The sequence below is a fragment of the Pecten maximus genome, chromosome 2, assembly GCF_902652985.1.
Source record: "Pecten maximus chromosome 2, xPecMax1.1, whole genome shotgun sequence".
In the NCBI taxonomy this organism is placed as follows: Eukaryota; Metazoa; Mollusca; class Bivalvia; order Pectinida; family Pectinidae; genus Pecten; species Pecten maximus.
Genome location: NC_047016.1, coordinates 36257736 through 36278929, shown reverse-complemented (window position 1 = coordinate 36278929; position 21194 = coordinate 36257736). Strand labels below are relative to the sequence as shown.

Here is a 21194-nt window from a genome sequence, read left to right as displayed (position 1 = left end):
CACCTATTTCCATTTTTTTTGGCTTGGGTCGTCTCCGGAATATTTACAAACATCTACATGTTGCAGTTTCAATTAATTTTGTATCTAACTCACATTTTTTAAAATAAAATCTTTCAATGCTATAAAAACATATTTACATCTAAACCAAAACGAGACTGTCGAAACCACATGAAGCATATCAGCATTGAGAAACTTTAGAAATTTTAGACAAATGTTGTCTTGTCATGTATTTGCAGAAAAATATTCAACAAATACTTTTAATAATGAATTATTCACACGGGTGACTGACATTTCGGTATCTTTTACACGTGAAATATATCAAAAGAAGCAACAGGAGTGAAATAAAAAAAAAATCAATACTAAGTATCCTCTTCATATTTTTGCGAGACGTCACGTGATTAGGACAATCATAATATTCCGAAAATAAGTAATTATGTTGCTTTATAACTTATAACATATTTATCGAAAAGTATATGTAAATAAGTAAATATAAACAGAAATGCATGTATATAAACATACTACCGTGTCATAACTTAATATCATAACGAGCAGTGAAAACTAAAATGATATTTAAAAACCATTTATCAATACATTTGTATATATATCTATATATATATATTTATTGAATTTCAGAAAACAGTGCAGTTATCATGATTGTTACAATTCAAACGCTCATTTAATATATTCAATTGTGTGATAATGTTCGACTTCAGTTCAAATGAACCTTTACTATAAATGTATCAACGCTACAAATTCTTGCTGACTTGTGGGTTCATATCCACGCTGACTACTGGTGTACGTAGCAATGAAGCCTGTTGGCATAACCTCATCAACGTGTCAGAATCAATAGTAAAGGTAGTATTGGGCACTAATGGTAGAGTTGTTGCCGACTGTGGTAGAGTTCCTGCCGACTGAGTTCGTTGGTCTCCAGTGTTCTTTGATTCTACTAATAGCTGTGTCCGAGTATGTGTAGTTACATTGGGTAGCATGGGTTGAATCTGGCCAATGATTGGCTGATTCTGTCCTGTTCCTACCATAGCACGCTGATTCTGCGAGGGATTGATGACGAGTGTACAATTTATAGGAAGAATACTATCACTCACAGGAGTCTCCTGAGACCCCACATGCACAGTTGACGTAGAAATGCCTTCCAATGACAACTTCTTTGGTGGTTGTTGATGAGAGTTAGTCTCTGGAACATGCGTATCTTTCCCACTTTGTTGTAGAGAACCAACTTTGTTCTGAAGTTGCGGTCCGGGAACATTAAGAAACTCGTGGTGGGAAGTATTTGACACTGTCTTCACGAGCGGTGTTGCAACACTGACCGAATACGGGCTCGTGCTTTCTGCAGTATTACCAATAAGACTTTGGGTAGCAAGCCTCGCGACAGGATTAGAAGGATATGAAGAAGCATTTTTGCCATGTGAACTTGTTGAATGACCATTGTTAGAAGTCTGTACATTGCAATACACAGAGTCTTGAGATACTTGAGAACTGGATACTAAATTCTGCTCATCCGTTCCTTTGTTTCGAGATCCAGGTGAGGATAATGATAACGGCGCCGATTTAGCTCGGTCTGTTCTTATGACGTCTGTTGATTTACGAGTGGCATGGTGTATATCTTTCTCAATTGTTGATGAATAAGCATTCGCTGCAGTATGCTGAATTCGCACATGACTTTCATTTAAAGCATTCTCTTGTAAATGCTGTTTGAATTCTGACACAGATGAATGCGTTTGCGAATCACTAGCATGTAGAAAAGGTGCACAGTTTTGATGTTTCTGGGAAGGAGAAACGGAAAACGCTGGTAGCTGTCTGAGTGAAGTGTTTGATTTACCTCTTGGTATCGCTTGAATCAATGGAACTGATAGAAACGTGCTCGTGTTCAAAGGCGTAGATGGTATAACACTTACAGAAGAAGTCGGGAATCGGCTTTGTGTTACCTTAGTTGTGCGACTACGCCGTGTCGTTTTACTACGTGACTTACTTGTTGACAGTGAAGTCACAGAAACATTCGACACACGTGTATTATGCACAACATCAATGTTCATATTCTCGTGCAAATTTCCTGGCAGAGAATTTGTCACTTGCATATTATGTGTGTGTGCATTTTCAACTTGTAGAGATTTGTTTGTAGAAGGAGTACAGACAGTACTGCAGTTACTGGTAGCCACTGCCAGTTTCTGAGGAGTGTGGAATGCACTTTTAGGCGACGTATGAAAGATAGTGACTACCGGTTTGGTGTTTGTTGACGTTTGCGACATACGCATGTTTGAGGCTACTGTATAACTATGACAACCAATGTTGTTTGTAGTTCTATCAGGAAAGGAATTGTTTTCCTCTGCCAAAACTGACGTGACAAGACTAGAACAAACGACCGACTGATAACTGCTTTTGACTGGAATGTTGCATAACTGAGTGTTCTCACAGGTTGAGGATACGGCAGCCACACAAGGTGATCCTGGTCTACTTCCTGTGATGCTCTGACTAACGATACTCATTGACGCATTGTCTAGCATGGTCTGACCACCACTCATGGTAATTGAAGAGTTGTCTTTGTTGGTCTGACCACACACACTCGTAAACCCCTCTGTACGTCCTTTGGATGTGTCACTCGCAATCGTTTGCTCTGGAGTTCTGTCTGTGACGTTTTGATCAGTCGTGGCTGCTGATTCCAGCACACTTTCTTTAGTGTTCTGGGCAGTCATTGTCACCGACTCAATAGTGGTTACTGTGCTTGTTCCCGGAATACTTCTTGCAATTGTAGTATTTTCAGCTATAGTCATTGACTCTGGATTGCTTTCGGTCTGACCAATTAAGTTCACTGTTCCAAGCGTGTTTTCCGTGGTAGTTTGGTTATGAACGTTCACAGATCTAAGGGTGTTCTCCGAAATGGTCTGCCCAATCACATTCACTGTTCCAACAGTGTTTTCTGTGGTTGTCTGATTAATCACATTCACTGTTCCAAGCGTGTTTTCCGTGTTAGTCTGACCAATGGTGCTAACTGTTCCAAGCGTGTTTTCCGTGGTAGTCTGACCAATGACGTTCACTGTTCCTAGCATGTTCTCTGTGGTAGCCTGACCAATGACGTTCACAGTTTCTAGCATGTTTTCTGTGGTAGTCTGACCAATAGTATTTACTGTTCCAAGCATGTTTTCTGCGGTAGTCTGACCAATAACATTCACTGTTCTAAGGGTGTTTTCTGAGACGGTCTGACCAATCACACTCACTGTTCCAAGCGTACTTTCTGTGATTGTCTGACTAGGTACACTTACAAATGGTGTCACAACACTTGGGGTAAGATCTAAAATAGGAGTATGTAATAAACTATGTTCAGTGTCTATACGGGTGGAATTTTGCTGGTATCCACTTTCTGGGATATCATACAACTCTTTACTTAGGTGAGATGCACTTGGAAGACCATCACCACAATCAACCTGCTGTTGGTTGACAAGAAGTAAAGGAGGCACTGTAAGGCGTGGTCCTTGATTTACAGGGGCGTTCAGCTGTTGAACCAATACACTATTCTGTGAACTTCTGGCAGGGTTTTCCTGAACACATTGATTCGTGCTGGGATAAGTTTGGATAACAAACTGTTCTAATGAACCGTTATCATTCAAATTCCCCCTACCTTTATTGAGCTGTGACCCTGGCACGAATGTTTGGACATATTGTGTATGGTGCGATGAAGGAATTGCTGGTGATTGCTGGACTTGGATGATTGTTTGTCCGTTGCTCTGCAGTGATAAATTATTGCAATAGTTTTGTGAATTATTCATACGGCTATGTGTTTGTCCTTGCATCTGTGAAGGTGACAGCTGATTCAAGTACTGTTGATCCTGTGGTGAGAGAGTTGATAAGATCTGGTTTGTAGTTTGACCGAGTCCTCCTTGATCAGATGTCTGGATATGTGTACCAATGTTACTGGATGCCATGACACTTGATTGCTGTTGAGAAAGATTAGCCGTTTCCAGGGTTCCACATATCTGTATCAGGTTTGAATGTGTATTTGGTGCCGACTCCACACCTAGAAAATTTCCACGAGATGTTGTTTCTATAACACTGCTGTTTTCAGCATTGGTTAGCATGTTTTGTGTTGATCCAATGGCACCACTACCAACAGGCTGTGATCCAATCATATTCATGGTTCTCAAAGATAACTGGAGCTGCTGTTGTGTGTTCTGAATCTGTACATTCAATTGATCGATCATAGTCTGCAGCATAGGAAGGTTCTGAAACAATACAAATTACATTTCTTTTATTAGATTTATAAAACTACTAATATTTCTGTGAAGTTGTATGGTTTATCAATGATGTATCCCCATTTATATTATGGGAGTGTTGACTTGTTATGTAATTGTAGCAAAATTTTGTGTTTACACCTTCGTATAAAATTAATACTTTCTCAACTTTTTTCATTTAAAAGGAAATAAAAAATCATTGTAGAATGACATGCTACCCCATTAAATTGATGACAGACTAACCAGTTCTTCACCTGAATATAAAGCAAACAGTGGTAGAAAATAATTTCATAGATTTTGGTTTGACAAGGGAGATAATCCTTTACGGTTTGGGCAGATTTTCAACACTAGGGCCAAAAGTGAGTTATTGCCAAGCAAGGTTTTGCGAAAGCAATAGGTGCAGTAAACTTTGGTTAAGTTACCCCCAAATTATAGGCAGAAGAATTAATTAACAGTGAATTCATTAGCAGTGGCTAATACTTTGTTAAGAAGGCCTACCTATATTAACATCTATGTTAAATTTCAATTTCTAATAATAGTAATAGGCAATATGATCCCAGGAAGGCTGATTAATACTCCTCTCTACTCAATCCACCCCGATTACCACTCCACCAAAAAGTACTTGTTAATTAAGATATAAAAACTGGGCAAAATAGCAGATTAGATCAGAATACACAAATGACAACTGTTGGAATAGTAAATGGGACAGGGATCTGTCTAAAATATCGAGGATGTGGCAAAACTGCCATCAAAAAATCGGCTGAATCTAAAATTTATGAACAGAGTTTCATAAGGTTTAGATGAAAAGTATAGTGGTTGTGCGATCATGATTAATTGCCCATAAGCATAGAAAAGTCAGTCACATCTCACAAATTTTTTCAAAACTCTAGTAATTCTCAAGATAAGATTGAGTCTACAATCATAGCTAAAATGGGCGTAACTGCCATGACAATAGGCTGGTCCTTACAATAAGCCAAGGTGCTTAAGTTTGTGATGACCCGCAGAGAGTTTCACTAAGTTTTTGATGAAATGGTCATCCCTGTAAGGTGACCAAGTATTTTGATCATAGTAGCGACGGTCCAGTTTGGACAGTTGATATTGTATATTACATACCTGTGGCATGCCGTCAGTTGCTTGTCCGATTTGTTGCATAATGGTGTGCTGAAGAAGCTGTTGTTGTAGAAGATGCTGTTGCTGTTGCTGCTGCACTTGTTGTTCAAACATCTGCTGCTGTATCTGTAGAAGCTGTTGTCGCTGTACTGTTAACTGTAAAACAATTTTTTTATGAAAGAGCTACATAATTAACCTACAGAAACATAATCAGGTGTAGATGAAACTGATTTTATGATAATTCAGTGTTGATATGAACTAGATGTTTAATATGATTGAATTGAAATGCACCTCTAATGGTTGATTTTATGACATTTTCAGTTTTGCATTAGATGTTTATTGGTCTACACCAGATAACAGGCTATTCTGTTTAACATCAAATTACTCTCTGCGACAGCAATAAAACATGATACTGAATGCCCCTTGACTGTCTGTGACATTGTGTAATTTCATCCAATCAGATTTGTCAGACATATTTTGTTAATTTGCGTGAGAGTGCAATACTAAGTTTTATCAACAATGCGTTGTTTATGACATTGTAAATATTATCAAATATGATGAAGTTTAAATGTCATTGTGCTCTAAAAATTGAAATCAAAAAGTAATGAAACAGTTATGTAAATGTTTTGATATGATTATTTATGGAGGCCAAACAACCAATATCATCCTTGGCATCCAAACTTGGTCGATCGATATTGGTTATCTGTCATATCGATAAAAACAATGTGCCGTAATTGTGTAGTATTGAAAGAATAACACTGATATTGAATACTTTATGTGGCATTATATTGTCTGTTTAGATTTTAATCTTCACCTTGGACCAAGGTTTGTGATAACTACAGAATAAATATTTGAAATACAATCTGGCTAGATATTTAAGATTTGAAACAAAATTTTGTCTGAATCTCTGAGACAATTGACCAGTTCCTGTTGATTAAATAAAACATTTAATAACTTACACTTGATCCACCAGAGCTGGTAGAGTTCACAGACACAGGGATGATGATGTTTGAAGCTGTTGTAGAATTGTGGGATGATGCCGTCATACTCTGTTTAGAGATAGGTGGTGCTACAGAATGAGTGAATGTTGTACTGCTACTAGTTTTCCCCAAGTCTGCAAAACAATAGCAGAAAATGAAAAAGAATACAAATTTGGCTCGGTAGAAAAATTTAAGGATGAAGTATGTACACACACAACCTGCCGTCTCAACTACTTAACTTAGAGGAGGAAACTTTTGTTGGACTGATACGATTACACACAACATGTCTTACTAGAGGAATTTTTTGTTGGACTCATCGTCTCTGTACTTTTTCGGCGACTGTTGCACTGCCAGAACTTTTTCATTCCGTGAGTAGGTGGCTCCCTCTCGCCGCCTGTTTGCTTCATTTGATGGCTCACCTGGACAATTGTGCTACGTGATGACCCCGTAACCATGGTGATGAATGTGTAACAGTTGGTCCTTGCTCCAGCTACAGAAACAAGAGATCCCAGAGGGATCTTGGCGCCCACCATTGAATGATCTTTATAGGTTCTATGTCAGATTGATCTTCTCTCTATTTTTCCCTTCCTTTTACTAATCTGTGCAAATTGAGATATCCCTCCAGTACTTTTCAAACAAGGGAATCCTAGCTATATAAGAAATTTGAGATTTAACGATAATGGCTGTTTGTTTGCCAGGTTGTTTTCAGGACAGACTGGTCCAAAAATGCAATACAAGGGACCAAGGGGAACCTACATATGAAATTTGAGAAAGATCCCTTCAGTACTTTGAGAAATAGAGATAACAAACTTAAATTGTCAAAATCCAAGATGGCGGTCTGTCTGCCATATTGTTTTCCAATTGATCTCAAAATGCAATAAGCATAATGAGGCACCAAGGGGAACCTCCATATGAAATTTGAGAAAGATCCCTTCAGTACTTTCTCAGAAATAGCGATAACAAACTTCAGTTGTCAAAATCCAAGATGGCTGCCTGTCGGCCATGTTGTTTTCAGATTGGTCTCAAAACGCAATATGCATAACTAGGCACCAAGGGAAACTTACATATGAAATTTGAGAAAGATCCCTTAAATACTTTCTCAGAAATAGTGATAACAAACTTCAATTGTCAAATCCAAGATGGCTGCCTGTCGGCCATGTTGTTTTCCGATTGGTCTCAAAACGCAATATGCATAAAGAGGCACCAAGGGGAACCTACATATGAAATTTGAGAAAGATCCCTTCAGTACTTTCTGAGAAATAGCGATAACAAACTTCAATTGTCAAAATCCAAGATGGCTGCCTGTCGGCCATGTTATTTTCAGATTGGTCTCAAAATGCAATATGCATAACCAGGCACCGAGGGGAACCTACATATGAAATTTGAGAAAGATCCCTTCAGTACTTTCTGAGAAATAGCGATAACAAACTTCAATTGTCAAAATCCAAGATGGCTGCCTGTCGGCCATTTTTTTCCCTGATTGGTCTCAAAACGCAATATGCATTACTAGGCACCAAGGGGCCCCTTCATATGAAATTTGAGAAAGATTCCTTCAGTACTTTCTCAGAAATAGCGATAACAAACTTCAATTGTCAAAATCCAAGATGGCTGCCTGTCGGCCATGTTATTTTCAGATTGGTCTCAAAATGCAATATGCATAACTAGGCACCAAGGGGAACCTTCATATGAAATTTGAGATAGATCCCTTCAGTACTTTCTCAGAAATAGCGATAACAAACTTCAATTGTCAAAATCCAAGATGGCTGCCTGTCGGCCATGTTGTTATCCAATTGGTCTCAAAATGCAATATGCATAACTAGGCACCAAGGGGAACCTTCATATGAAATTTGAGAAAGATCCCTTCAGTACTTTCTGAGAAATAGCGATAACAAACTTCAATTGTCAAAATCCAAGATGGCTGCCTGTCGGCGATGTTGTTTTCCGATTGGTCTCAAAACGCAATATGCATAACTAGGCACCAAGGGGAACCTACATATGAAATTTGAGAAAGATCCCTTCAGTACTTTCTGAGAAATAGCGATAACAAACTTCAATTGTCAAAATCCAAGATGGCTGCCTGTCGGCCATGTTGTTTTCCGATTGGTCTCAAAACGCAATATGCATAACTAGGCACCAAGGGGAACCTTCATATGAAATTTGAGAAAGATCCCTTCAGTACTTTCTGAGAAATAGCGATAACAAGAATTGTTTACGGACGGAGGGACGGACGGAGGGACGGACGGACGGACGGACGACGGACCACGGACGCAGGGCGATTTGAATAGCCCACCATCTGATGATGGTGGGCTAAAAACAAGAGTCGTCAGAAGACAACATAGTTTGTCAATTGAGTTTTTAAAAGTAGGTAAAAGGTAAGGGTCAACGCCAGCAGGTCTACGAATGTATTACCAAATAAAAGATTTCGTGGCATGGAACGCACATGTCAAAAATGAAAGCTCTATATTGCATTGTTACTGTGGCCAAGGTTAAAGTTTTTCTGATAATAGGTCAAATGTCAGCCAAGATGGGCAATGGAAAAGTCTTGTCACAAGAAACACACATGTGATATACCTAAGCTGTATCCATATTAGTACGGACACAACACGGTTTTATAATAATTTTAACCTAGATGTTTACGGAAACCATTGCCAGGGGTACAGCATTAGCTCCGCTTGACTTTGTTCTGACAAACTTATAAACACTTGGCATATAATCCATTATCTTTACCTAAAACACTTTGTATGTATTTCCAAATCTTAACCTGAAACAATCACATCAGGCACTAATGATATAGAGGTTACACAACGAGTGGTTGTTGGATATGGAATTTATTTCACACGAGTAAGTTATTTTTTAAAAGTTACAAAAGACACGAGCTTTAGCGAGTGTTTTTTGCAACTTTTAAAAAATAACTTACGAGTGTGAAATAAATTCCATATCCAACAATTTCGAGTTGTGTGACCTGTTTCTACCACAATAATATCGGTTTGAATCAAAGGGAAACGTGGCCAAGTATAATTTCGCGTATGCAAATAAAGTGTACCGTTGACGTCCGGGACCCGGTGATGTGACGTCATTAGATTATTGATGACGTCAATAACAATTGCAGCTTGGGTCAAAGTTCACCGTGTTAGCCAATCAAAATGCGTACAGAGTTTAAACCATGTGTGGTATAAACAGATTGTTAATCAACAGCTGTAATGATTAACTGATGGTCTGGGAGTTGAATAACACAGGGTATTGTGGTAGAAAGGGAGATTAAATATCATATACATATCCCCATAATCATAATTTTGAGGTGAATGAAAAATACCATTCCTCTTACCTTAACTGTCATACAGGTTATATTGACCTTTGACATTGAAAAACACACAAACTTACCAGATGGAGTCAACATCTCGGCTATAACTCTCCTGTGCTCTGATTGGCCTTTGTTAGATCTATTCCTCCAATCCTGAAGCAGCTTCTTGTGAGTAATTGCCATCTGACAAAACAAGGTGTTAATTATTATAAATCTAGCCCAATATTTTTGAGCGATAGTCAAATTATTGCTGATAAATGAAAGTTTGTGCATGTAGTTCATATTTTAAAACATCTATATTTCACATTTTCAGAATTTATGGTATCACAGTTCGTACTAAATATCTTATGTCAAATATTTGCATTGTAATACCAGTATATACATATGTAACCCTGGTAAATACTAGCTTCAATATACCGCTCGGCTAGAGAGATCTTCTCTTTAGCTCGATCGGTTGAGCGTAAGACTAGTAAGCCAGAGGTCCCGGGTTCGATCCCTAGCGGAGGCAGTGATTTAAATTCAATTCATCATGTGCTCTGTTACATTAGGGTCAATAGATTACATCTTAAAAATAAACATAAATCTAATAGGATATCAGCTATTCTGAAATAGACAGAGGTATCTTACAGTGTATCTGTATTAAGTAGCATACCATTACACAGTTGTCCACACAACACCGAGTCTGGGGCAGTGTATCAAATGGCTGTAGGAGGCCTTTCCTGGCCATTCCATTAACAGGCTTAGCACGACACAAACTCTGTAATCACACAGAACATCAATCAACACAATATCATGTTATAAGAAAGGAAATTTTACTTAGTTATTGCTTCTAAAGCAATATATCTCCAAATAACATCTGCATAAAGTATCAATTTAACTTTTAATTTGGAAATGTCTCATATCAAACTAAATACCAACTGGATACCACATTTATCAATGATATTGCTAAAAATATATGTAACACTTAAATAAAACACTGTTGATTGATTAGTACATCACATGTCACGGTAGAAAAGTGTCACAAAACCTAACAAGAATGTTTATAATAATGATCAGGTATTGTCTGTCAGCTATGGTTTTACCTTTTCAGTGACAAGTTTTTTGTGGAGGAAGTTGTTGGAGTACATCAGGACCTTTTGTACAGCTCTCTCACACAGCTTTATATCATTCTTGAGGTACGTCCTCTGGGAGAGAACGAACTCTTCAAACGCCTTGGATCGCTTTTGTCCATTTCCTATGCCTATACCTTGATTTTTAGGACCCATCCTCCTAGAAACATCAGTCAAAAAGAGTACTATTATATAACTGAACTTAGTCTGTAATGAAAAATAAAATAGAAAAGTTACTACTAGAGCAATATGACACATCAAAACAGGCCCACAATTATGTATCTCTAAGATTGATCTGAACCTAGTGTTACATGTTTCAATTTAATTACTGTTGGAATATGTAGTCTTATGTGGAAAAAACAACATATTTATCTTTTACATTATTATTTGATATTATAAAAATATGATGAAATACATCAGCTGAGAGCTTCAGGAAATATTTTGTACTTTCTTAGAGGAAGCATGGAATAAAGTCTGAATCTGTATAGTACTTTAAGATACTGCTCATATTCAAGTGACCCTGACCTTTACCTGAGGCAGGAAATCCTATCAAAAAGCAGCTTTTTTTTCTAGGAAATTGATCAAAGTCTGAGTGGAATCATGAGCTTTCAGAACTCCAGATATCATACATTAACTGTTTTTTCTTCTTTTTTTTAGTGTAATAGTGACCTTGATCTTTGACCTATGGGCCTCAACGGATATTCCAAGTAAACATGCTTTATAAGGAAACACTGGATAAAGTCCGAATGCAATTGGTCTTACAAAATTTGAGATATTGTGCATAAACTGTCTGATTCTTCATTTAAAGCAACAGTGACCATGACCTTTTACTCCAGGCCATGTAATGCTATCCTAAGCAAGAATTTTCTTCCAAGAAAGCACTGGATAATGTCTGAGTGCAATTGGACCCACAGAACTTGAGATGTGCAGACACCAAATACAAACAGAAGAACAGAAAGGCAGACAGACAACCTTAAACTATTGGGAACCTCATCTTATGTAATTAATTCAACAAGAAATTTATGTAATAAATGGTGAGGTGAGTGAATAATAAAATGCAATCCATAAAACAGTCCCATGTAAGTAATTTCCTTCAGTCTTTCATCCAATATACTCTAATCAATAACATGCAGACCTTCTGACCTGTCAGAAAAAACAATTCCAAGCAAGCACTTTCTGCAAAGATACTGAAGACTAAAGTGTGGGAGTAATCAGTCCCCAGAACTTATAGCTTCACTTTTGGTTTGTTTTTGTTTAACGTTCAATTAACAGCCAGGGTCATTTAAGGATATGCCAGGATTTGGAGGTGGAGGAAACCTGTAGTACCAGGAGAAAAACCAACGGCCTACGTAGGTTTCAAACTCGCAACCCAGAGGTGGAGGGCTAGTGATGAAGTGTGGGAACACCTTAACCACTCAGCCTAGCTACATATACTTACAAAAAATTGTATACATATAAAATTTTAAGCTGTTCGTTAATCAGAGTTGAGAAGCTAGCAAATAGATTAACACTGACAATTCTTGACACCACACAGGTGCCTTTGTTACATATACTTACTTTCTCTTTGTCTCAATGTCCTTAGAATAACACTTCTCTGAGCTGAGTTCCTTGGCCTTCATTAACAAGTCAATCATAGCTTTAGCTCGTGTATCAAACCCGTCAGAGTCCCCTTGGTAACAAGAACCCATAGTGATAAATGTACTGATACATTTACATTAACACTTACATCATACACATATTCATATTAGTAATCTGACCATACAATACATGATAAGTGTCAGGCCTTTTGTCAGTTACAGTACCAGGTAAAAACGGTCTTATTTCTAATTTTTTGCGCCCTTTTTTACCATCCCCCTTTAAATATTTCATTCAACCTATATTGGACCTTCAATCAAAAAGTTTTAATTGGTAGCTTTCTTAACAAGAAGCATTTGAACCTTCATATTGTGTTATAATGCTTGGAATTACATGAAACATTCCTTAAGTGATAAAACCAGCTCTGATATACATCCATTTTGTTTTGTACCGAGTCTTTTTTTTAATCAAATAAACTAAGAATTTTTAATGGACTTCCTTAAACTATTCTAGGTATGTATATACTTACTACTGCATAAAACAACCCATAGCTTGTACATTATTTATCCCAAAATCAGCCCCCTCCCAATAACTTACTATTCTAAAACTGATGATTTTTGCAAAACTGAAGATTAGGGGGCCTATTTGTTGGCAGGGATTTATTTTCAGATAAACACTGGGGACAGGTACGGTGATACAATGTTCAGTCAACTCACCATCACCACTGATGTATCTTTGTAAGCATGCACATGTCTTAGGTCGGACCACTGGACAGTATAACCTTTCAGCTGGAAAAAAAAAACAAAAAAATTCTTATACTTCTCAAATTGGTAACTACTTTTCTGTCCTTTCTTTTCTGTCAAAAGCAGTTATATTGTGAATGTATTACATGAATACTAACTCGCAAGCTTAGATATTTTATTACCATTTAAATGTTTATACAATGTCCCATTTTCAAGCTTCACACATTTACTTATTAGTTTAGTACTTACCCTCGGGTCTATTCATTTTTTCAGCCAGGTGTTTAGCAAAATGTTTTGCACCTTCCAGATATTTTTCCATCTCTTCTGCTGTTGGCACTGGAACTATCTTTCTAGGTTTTCGTGGTCTGTCAAAAGTTATGCCTAAAAAAAAAATTGTTTTTGTCAAGAATTATAAAAAGAAATTATTTTGTAGTTGCGTTAATTTTTCAGAATTGAAAACATAGGATAGATGGTAGGTACAATCTTTGAAAAAGTATCATAATAAGACTGATGATGGAAGTATTCGTACATGGATGTGTCATGTGTGACACTCGTTCTACATCATCTTATTGTACATACATTTGGGACACTTATCTTACATCATTTTATTGTACATGGATGAGTAACACTTGTCCTATATACTACTTTATCGTACAATACTACATAGATGTGTGACACTTATCGTACATGCATGACTGTCTCTCCTTCTACAACATTTTATCATACATGCATATGCAGAAACCATTTTATATACTTACTACATGCATTACACAGCATCAGAATCTTCCCTGTGAGAGGGTCCATCTTGTTACGGGGAGCAGGATTGTGTTTGGACCTTTTGTTTTTGAGAGAACGTTTGAGTGATCTGTTGATGACGTAGGGAGACATACACAGGTCACACAGGAAAGGATCACCTATAATTAAAAAAAAATGTTTCTTTCCAAAACTTGTATAAATTTTATATTTACATTTCAATTTCATCAGTTCTTCATGGCTGGAAAACATTTAAATTTTACAGCAGAGTTGATTTAGTGCATCTAAATTCTTTATATTGAAAAGATGTACATTTGTAACTTTTTTCACTATGAATTTTATGATTGTCTTAAATATAAACCAGATTAAATGTAAAAAGAATTTGTGAGAATAAACCCACTGTTTGCACAAAATTAACTCTCCACAAACAGATGCTGTGCTAGCTATGCATTGGATACTCAATATAAATTGGATAAGATTCGAAGCTAAAATAGATGACTGTAATCGTGTTGCAGGTATTCTCTATTCAAATATAGCTGAGCTTTAGCAGATTGTCATCCATACATGTCTGTATTTCACTAACCATTTGGCATGAGATCACAAGGTCGGTCTGGTGCAGTAGCTGACTTTGTCCTCTGTTTCTTGGTTTTACTTGATTCATTGCGCTCACCCACAGTGCCATCTAGGCCTGGCGAGAAGGACTGGGGTGGTCGCTTACATCTGACACTCTTTCTCACATTGTTATCTCTGTCACAGACTGACTTGTCCTGGGCACATAAAGTACAGGAAAACTAGATTAGTCTGGTACAGTTTAAACTTAATTTTCACAACAGAAAAGTAATTTATATCTAAAGGTTACATATAATTTGGTAATTCAAGAACCATAATAAGTAGAGTTTTTTTAAGTAGGCTGATGCTGGATGTTTTGAACATTTTGAACACATTTTTTAGCGTAATGAAAAACAAGAGGTCCAGAGGGCATGTATCGCTCACCTGGTTTCATGAGATATGAAACAAGAATGATGCTTAAGTATATTTGTCGCTGGTATTGCTATGTCAATATATATCATATGCATTTTATATGGGTACATGTTTTATTTTAATACTAAAAATGCCAAAAAAGTGCATTAATCCATGAAATGAAATTGACTTTTGGCACGACCCCATAGGGATGCTACCACACAAATGTGACTGATATCCATTGCTTAGTTTCAGAGAAGAACTTGTTTAGACCAATTGACCCCTTTTGACCCTGCTCTCGGCCCCCTGGGGGGGTCAGCTCCTTCCTTTATGCAATTTTGAATCCCTACCCCAATAGGATGCTACCAGTCAAACCATTGCTAAGTTTCAGAGAATAAGTTGTTAAATCAATTTAGCCAAATTGACCCCTTTTGGCCCCACCCCTCAGCCCCCTGGCGGCCTGAGTCAACCCCAACATTTTTACAATTTTGAATCCCCACCCCATAACCATGCTACCATACAAATGTGAGTAATAGCCATTGCTTAGTTTCAGAGAAGAAGTTGTTTAAACAAATTGACCGATTTTGGCCCCGCCCCTCAGACCCCTGGGGGGGTCAGCCCCACCATTTGTACAATTTTGAATCCCCACCCAATAGGGATGCTACCAGGCAAATATGAACGATATCCATTGCTTAATTTCAGAGCAGAAGTCGTTTATATCAATTCTGCAAAACTGACCCCTTTTGGCCCCACCCCTCAGCCCCCAGGGGGGTCGGCCCTGTCATTTGTACAATTTCGAATTCCTACCCCAAGGTGATGCTACCAGTAAAATATGAGATTTATATCAATATAGCCGGATTGCCCACATTCGGCCCGCCCCTCAGGCCCCTGGGGGGTCAGCCCCATAATTTGTACAATTTTGAATCCCCACCCCATAATGATGCTACCAGGCAAATATGAGCGACAGCCATTGCTCCATTTCAGAGAAGTCGTTTATATAATATAGCCGGATTGACCACATTAGGCCCCGCCTCTCAGGCCCCTGGGGGGTCAGCCCCATAATTTGTACAATTTTGAATCCCCACCCCATAATACTGCTACCAGTTAAATATGAGAGATATCCATTGCTTGGTTCCAGAGAAGAAGTCAATTATATGAATATAGCCCAATTGACCACATTTGGCCCCGCCCCTCAGGCCCCTGAGGGGTCAGTCCCATCTTTTATACAATTTTGAATCCCCACCCTGTAGTGATGCTACCAGGCAAATATGAGTGACAGCCATTGCTCGGTTTCAGAGAAGAAGTCTTTTATATCAATATAGCCGGATTGCCCACATTCGGCCCTGCCCCTCAGGCCCCTGGGGGGTCAGCCCCATCATTTATACAAGTTTGAATCCCCACCCCATAATGATGCTACCAGGTAAATATGAGTGATAGCCTTTGCTTGGTTTCAGAGAAGAAGTCGTTTATATATCTATAGCGCCAAATTGACCCCTTTTGGCCCCGCCCCAGAGGCCCCCAGGGGGTCAGCCCTATCATTTGTACAATTTTGAGTCCCCTACCCATAGGGATGCTTCTGACCAAATTTGTTCAAATTCCGATCAGCGGTTATGAAGAAGAAGTCAAATAAGTCAATTGTTGACGGACGGACGACGGACGGACAGACAACGGACGACAGACGCCACGGTATGGCATAAGCTCACCATGGTCCTTCCGACCAGGTGAGCTAAAAATATCCAATAAATGTTGACGATAGGGCATTGGGGAAGCAGGGGCATTACTATCAAGAAATGGAAAATAAACAATTGGGAAATGGAAACCATCATGTTTAACATTCTGTTGATAATTAATTTGAATTCTGAAATAAGAATAAAGTAATCTACTGTCAGTACATTCCTCCTATACTTAAGGGGCTAACACATATAAACTTTGACAAAGTAGGGGTGTGCTTATATTACTTTTGTAGCACAGTGAAACAGCATTTGTCCATATTTTTACTAAACTGCAATTTTTACATTCCCCTTAGTGTAAGCTGATTGATCATTTAACTGAAAATAGTCTGAATTCAAAGAAGTTTGTCTTAATTCAGAACAATATTACAATTAAAAATTTCCTGAGTCCTAATATCAAGAGATATAAATATTATAGCCACATTTGAGCGAGTCCCACAATGGAAATGCAAGAGTCTGGGACAAATATATCACAGTCCCAAAAATCTCTTAAGTTTGTGTACATGTTTACACAAAAAACATTCAACCCCATTATTATGATAAGAATTCTGCTAATTAGTATATACCTCATGTCCACTCTCCAAATCTATTGCAACTATAGGGTGGTCCACTGTGGCCAACTGAGGGAAGACAGCATTACCTTGGTGATTTTCCATTTCATTAAATTAGGTCTTCATAAATTGAAAGTTTCTGTCAATTACAAAGAATACACTCACTACATACATTAACTATGACATACATATATGTATATGTAAATTATGTCCGATCAATTTTCTTTCATCTGAACTACCAGTCTGATCTAATACTCAGAATCAAGAGAGATCTCAGTCCAAATCAAACACTCTGTTAAAAGCAAACCTATGTATGAAGGTTAAGGCTGTTAATTCATATAGAAAATGAGATAATATTTAAAGCATTAGCATTTAATGCGGTTAATTTAATGAATTTTAAAACAAATTTCCTTAGATTTAGAATTTAGCTTGTTAAACGCTAACACATTAAAACTAGTTGTAACATATTGAATGTTCACTTGGCATTAATCAATGCATCAAATGTTTACTAAGAATTCAACAAGTAAATTTTATATTCAACATGAAAAATGACAACACTTTATATTCATCTCGCTTTTGAAATGAACAGGTCTTTCATAAAAACCATGCACTGTGCCAAAATTAAGTTTTATATATTATGAATATAAGTTAAATGATAAAATTAGCCAGAAATACCAAAATATGTTATCATAAAAGACATTTATATTGTTTTTGGGTGAGGGGTCTAGATCTGAGGGCCAAAATTTCGGAAAACGAAATGATTATAGATCTAGCAAATTTTGCAATCTTTCGGGGATATAAGTTTTTTGATAAGTGGGGAGGGGTTGGCACATAGGCGTTTGCATTTTTATTTTTTTAAGGCTATAAAAAAAATTTCATCTGAAAGAGGGGGGGGGGGGTCCTGACTTGACACCCCACCCCCCCACCCCCCCCAGCCGTATCCGCTAGTGGCTATAACAACTATGCGTGCAATGTGTGCATGTGAAATATAAGGAAAAATTAAGCTTATATTTCTAATTATATATTAACGCTTTTTAATTACTAGCTGCCAAATCGCGATCGGTAGCCCTATAGCGTCCTCTCAAGTCTGGCCCTGACACCACAGACGGTGCAGGAACCAGAACTGGTGTCAGGGCCAAAGGAAACTCAAATGTGTCACTTTGTTGTATTGGGTGAAATTAAATGACATGCTGATGATTGCATTAATTAAATTCTCATTGTTTGGATCTCATTATCACAATGCTTTATACTACATGGTAGGATGCCACTGAATGATGGCCTACATGTCACATACTTCTTCTTCTTCTGTATTTCCCTCCTTTGGTAGGAGAACCACCAGCTTTAATTTAGGCCGGTGTAAGTATTGTAGTTTTTATGCACCTTGGGACCTGTCTCAAGTGATCGTTGATGCCTTATTTTTTTTATAAGAATATCATAATATAAGCATATTAAAATTATTAAAATAATTACATTTTCAGTTGAGGGGTATTTACAATGGGTATTTATGATTATTACATATTGATACTACGCCAAGTAGTAATGACGCGGGCGTTCAACTTCTGCAATGCATTTAAAGTGGAGCTAAGTTGGGAGAAAATACATGCAACCGAACATTTTGTGTACCAAAATTTTACATTTTCCATTTTGACGACTCTCCCTAATCCCTATAAATCTGTAAAATCAATACATCAATATCATCTGTGCTGCAAGAAACTGACTTTGATCACTCATGTCCACAGTTCCGATCATATTTACTAACACGCCTGTCCAAATCCACATGAGTACGTTGACGCCATTCTTCAAATTCTCCTTATACTATCAACATCCGGGCAATTTACATTTTCTGGGGTTCACGACAGGTAAGTTTCTGAGGATCTCAATATTATTTACAATTAGAGAAACACAATATTAAAATCTAAACTGCACTAGGATAAATGTGATGTTCTAACAATTTCTCTGCACTAAAATAAATGTGATTTTCTCACACTATACATTTTATTTTGATTTTTCCCCCACACCGGTTTGAAGCGTTTCTACAAGGTGGTAGAGAATTTGTGTATCCCGAGCCGAGCCCGAGCCGAAGACCCGAGCCCGAGCTTTGGATATTTCCGTTTTTCTCCTTCATTGCTCAATGGATTAAAGTGATTTTTTCTACAAAGATTTGATTTCAGGTTTTAAATCAATCCGTGTAAGTGGATTTTCTTAAAATGTATTTTAACGTCCTAAATCGACGATTTTCATTTTTTAGGGGGAGAATTTGTGTAGCCCGCAATCAAGCGTGACTTTTCATGTTGTTTGCTAATTATTTCCGATACATGCTATTATTGAGAAATATTACTAGATACAAACAACAAGTAAATATAGCTGATTCTAAAAATATAAATTTCAACATATATCTAATGTGACTTGATGTCAAATTTTGACATTTTTGTAACCGCGCCGACGATCAATGAACTCGCCGTGTTTACCGAGCTTTCACCGAGCCCGTGCTAAGGGCAGATAACTCTACCGATCCCGAGCTTTGTAGAACTTTTAGCCATTCTGGTATAAGAATGTTTCCGGGCTCTGCGACGAGGACGCAGTTCTACAAAGAGCCCATATCATTTTATTTTAATGATTTTATATATATTTACCCATCTTTTCATTATTGTTTATCACATTAAAATATTTTTATCACCATATGTACTTTTGTATTTTTTTACGTAGAAAATAAAGTTTTCATTTGTGTTATAAACCAATTCACTCGTTTACTTTTTATCTGTTACTAAAGCTATTTCTTTTAGTAAAAACATATTTTCATCAATGCATGATTTTAATACAACTACAGTACTATTTTCCTATTGTATTCTAGTTTGAATTTTCGAACATTTAGTACAATGCCAAACGAAACTGTCTCTTGAAAAATGAAAATCTGACTGATCACAAACACATCTATTGTGAAGCCACCTATCGCAACCAGCGTCACAACTTACCATATCATCAAAAACATTAGAAATATGACACCATCTGACTCACAATCGATAAAAATATCATAAGTTAAGGCTTGAGAAACTTTCTTTTTTCTGTATTTACTAAGTTTTTTCTCGTAAAGCATAATCCAACTTACCGTTTCTCAAAACTGGAGCGTAGCCTGTATCTTGCATACCGTTTATATTAGGAAATTGTTTCTTTAAAATGTCCTGAACATAACACATAGTATTTCCGCATAATTTTCTATCCTTTAAAATATCATCTTTTTCTTTAAAACTTATTGTACTCTTACCGTTATCCATCCAAATACGTTTTGTTTCTACTGGCTTACAAATTGACGGTCTATCATCTGAAAGATCTTCTAATATATCAGTTACCTTTGGTTTGTGTCTTTTTGGCAACGAAAGTCGTTTATTTGATCAGATTTCACTGGAGAAACTATTGTTGTGCTTGGCGTTGAACATAGTACAGAATCACCTAACTTAGTTAACTTACTGTCTGGCGCGGGAACTATATCAGTTTCATCTCTATCACAAGGTCGTGGTCGTTTCCTACCTGCTTTCTTGTCTACACGTTTCCTGGAATTACGTTTAAGTTGGGCCATATGAAGTTTTCTCTTACCTACTGAATCATCTATTCCTATACTTAACTTAGCAGCTATAATGTGATAACAAGTACCTATAGACGGACACTGACATTTCTCTTTGGGATGTAACTGAACTGCATACTTATCTCCCTGCGAACCTTCAACTAAAAATGTCTTGGCAGATGGAACATGAGTTACCTTATTATCCCTTAATGCGGCTACTGCTAACGACTTTTGGGAATTATACTTACCTGCTTGCGGAATATTAGAGTCTGTTGTGGCGTTAACATTGTCATCACTTACCTCTTCGTCGGTTATCTCGTCGTGTACATCTGGCTCTATATCATTGATATTACTCTGAATTAAATCTAATATACCATCGGGATTACAAACCGTCTTTGAAAATACTACATCATCTGGATCTAACTGTGCGCTCTTATGTATAGCTTTAAGTTTGAATGGACCTACTCCTATTAACCCCCTCTTGATTTCGTTACAATAGTAATTCTGGAGATAATAAAAAGACAAAACTGTACTATCTAACGGTAATTCTTTCCAATTATTTAAAGATTTAATTAAGCTATT

At 37.3% G+C, this 21194-nt stretch overlaps 1 protein-coding gene and 1 long non-coding RNA gene across 3 annotated transcripts; one reads left to right on the top strand and one right to left on the bottom strand.

Moving 5' to 3' along the window:
• Positions 1-12: 12 nt before the first annotated feature.
• Positions 13-18855, bottom strand: LOC117321935 (mucin-22-like). 2 transcript variants are annotated; one of them, XM_033876567.1, is made up of 14 exons: positions 18772-18855; positions 17069-17192; positions 14396-14579; positions 13818-13973; positions 13309-13440; positions 13033-13104; positions 12299-12410; positions 10715-10901; positions 10285-10389; positions 9713-9815; positions 6624-6821; positions 6311-6465; positions 5355-5507; positions 13-4232 (listed from the first exon to the last, which is right to left on the bottom strand). In XM_033876567.1, exons 2-14 carry the CDS (start codon positions 17156-17158, stop codon positions 747-749), a joined length of 5133 nt encoding a protein of 1710 aa, XP_033732458.1. In that variant the 5' UTR covers positions 17159-17192; positions 18772-18855; the 3' UTR covers positions 13-746. The 2 variants fall into 2 exon arrangements, with proteins under 2 accessions (XP_033732458.1, XP_033732459.1); XM_033876568.1 differs by having other exon boundaries at positions 18813-18853.
• On the top strand, positions 10382-11813 carry LOC117321940. The gene is made up of 2 exons (XR_004531434.1): positions 10382-10807; positions 11399-11813. It is a non-coding gene; the product is annotated as an uncharacterized LOC117321940 (long non-coding RNA).
• Positions 18856-21194: the final 2339 nt, after the last annotated feature.

What these genes read in the sequence shown, in the direction of transcription:
- LOC117321935 (XM_033876567.1), bottom strand. Translation starts at nt 17,158, where the DNA reads ATGGAAAATCACCAAGGTAATGCTGTCTTCCCTCAGTTGGCCACAGTG. An exon ending in AAAAATGAATAGACCCGAGG is followed by an intron (nt 13,105 to 13,308) that starts GTAAGTACTAAA and finishes TTTTTTTTCCAG; the next exon opens with CTGAAAGGTTATACTGTCCA. An exon ending in TCCAACAAAAAATTCCTCTA is followed by an intron (nt 6,466 to 6,623) that starts GTAAGACATGTT and finishes ATTGTTTTGCAG; the next exon opens with ACTTGGGGAAAACTAGTAGC.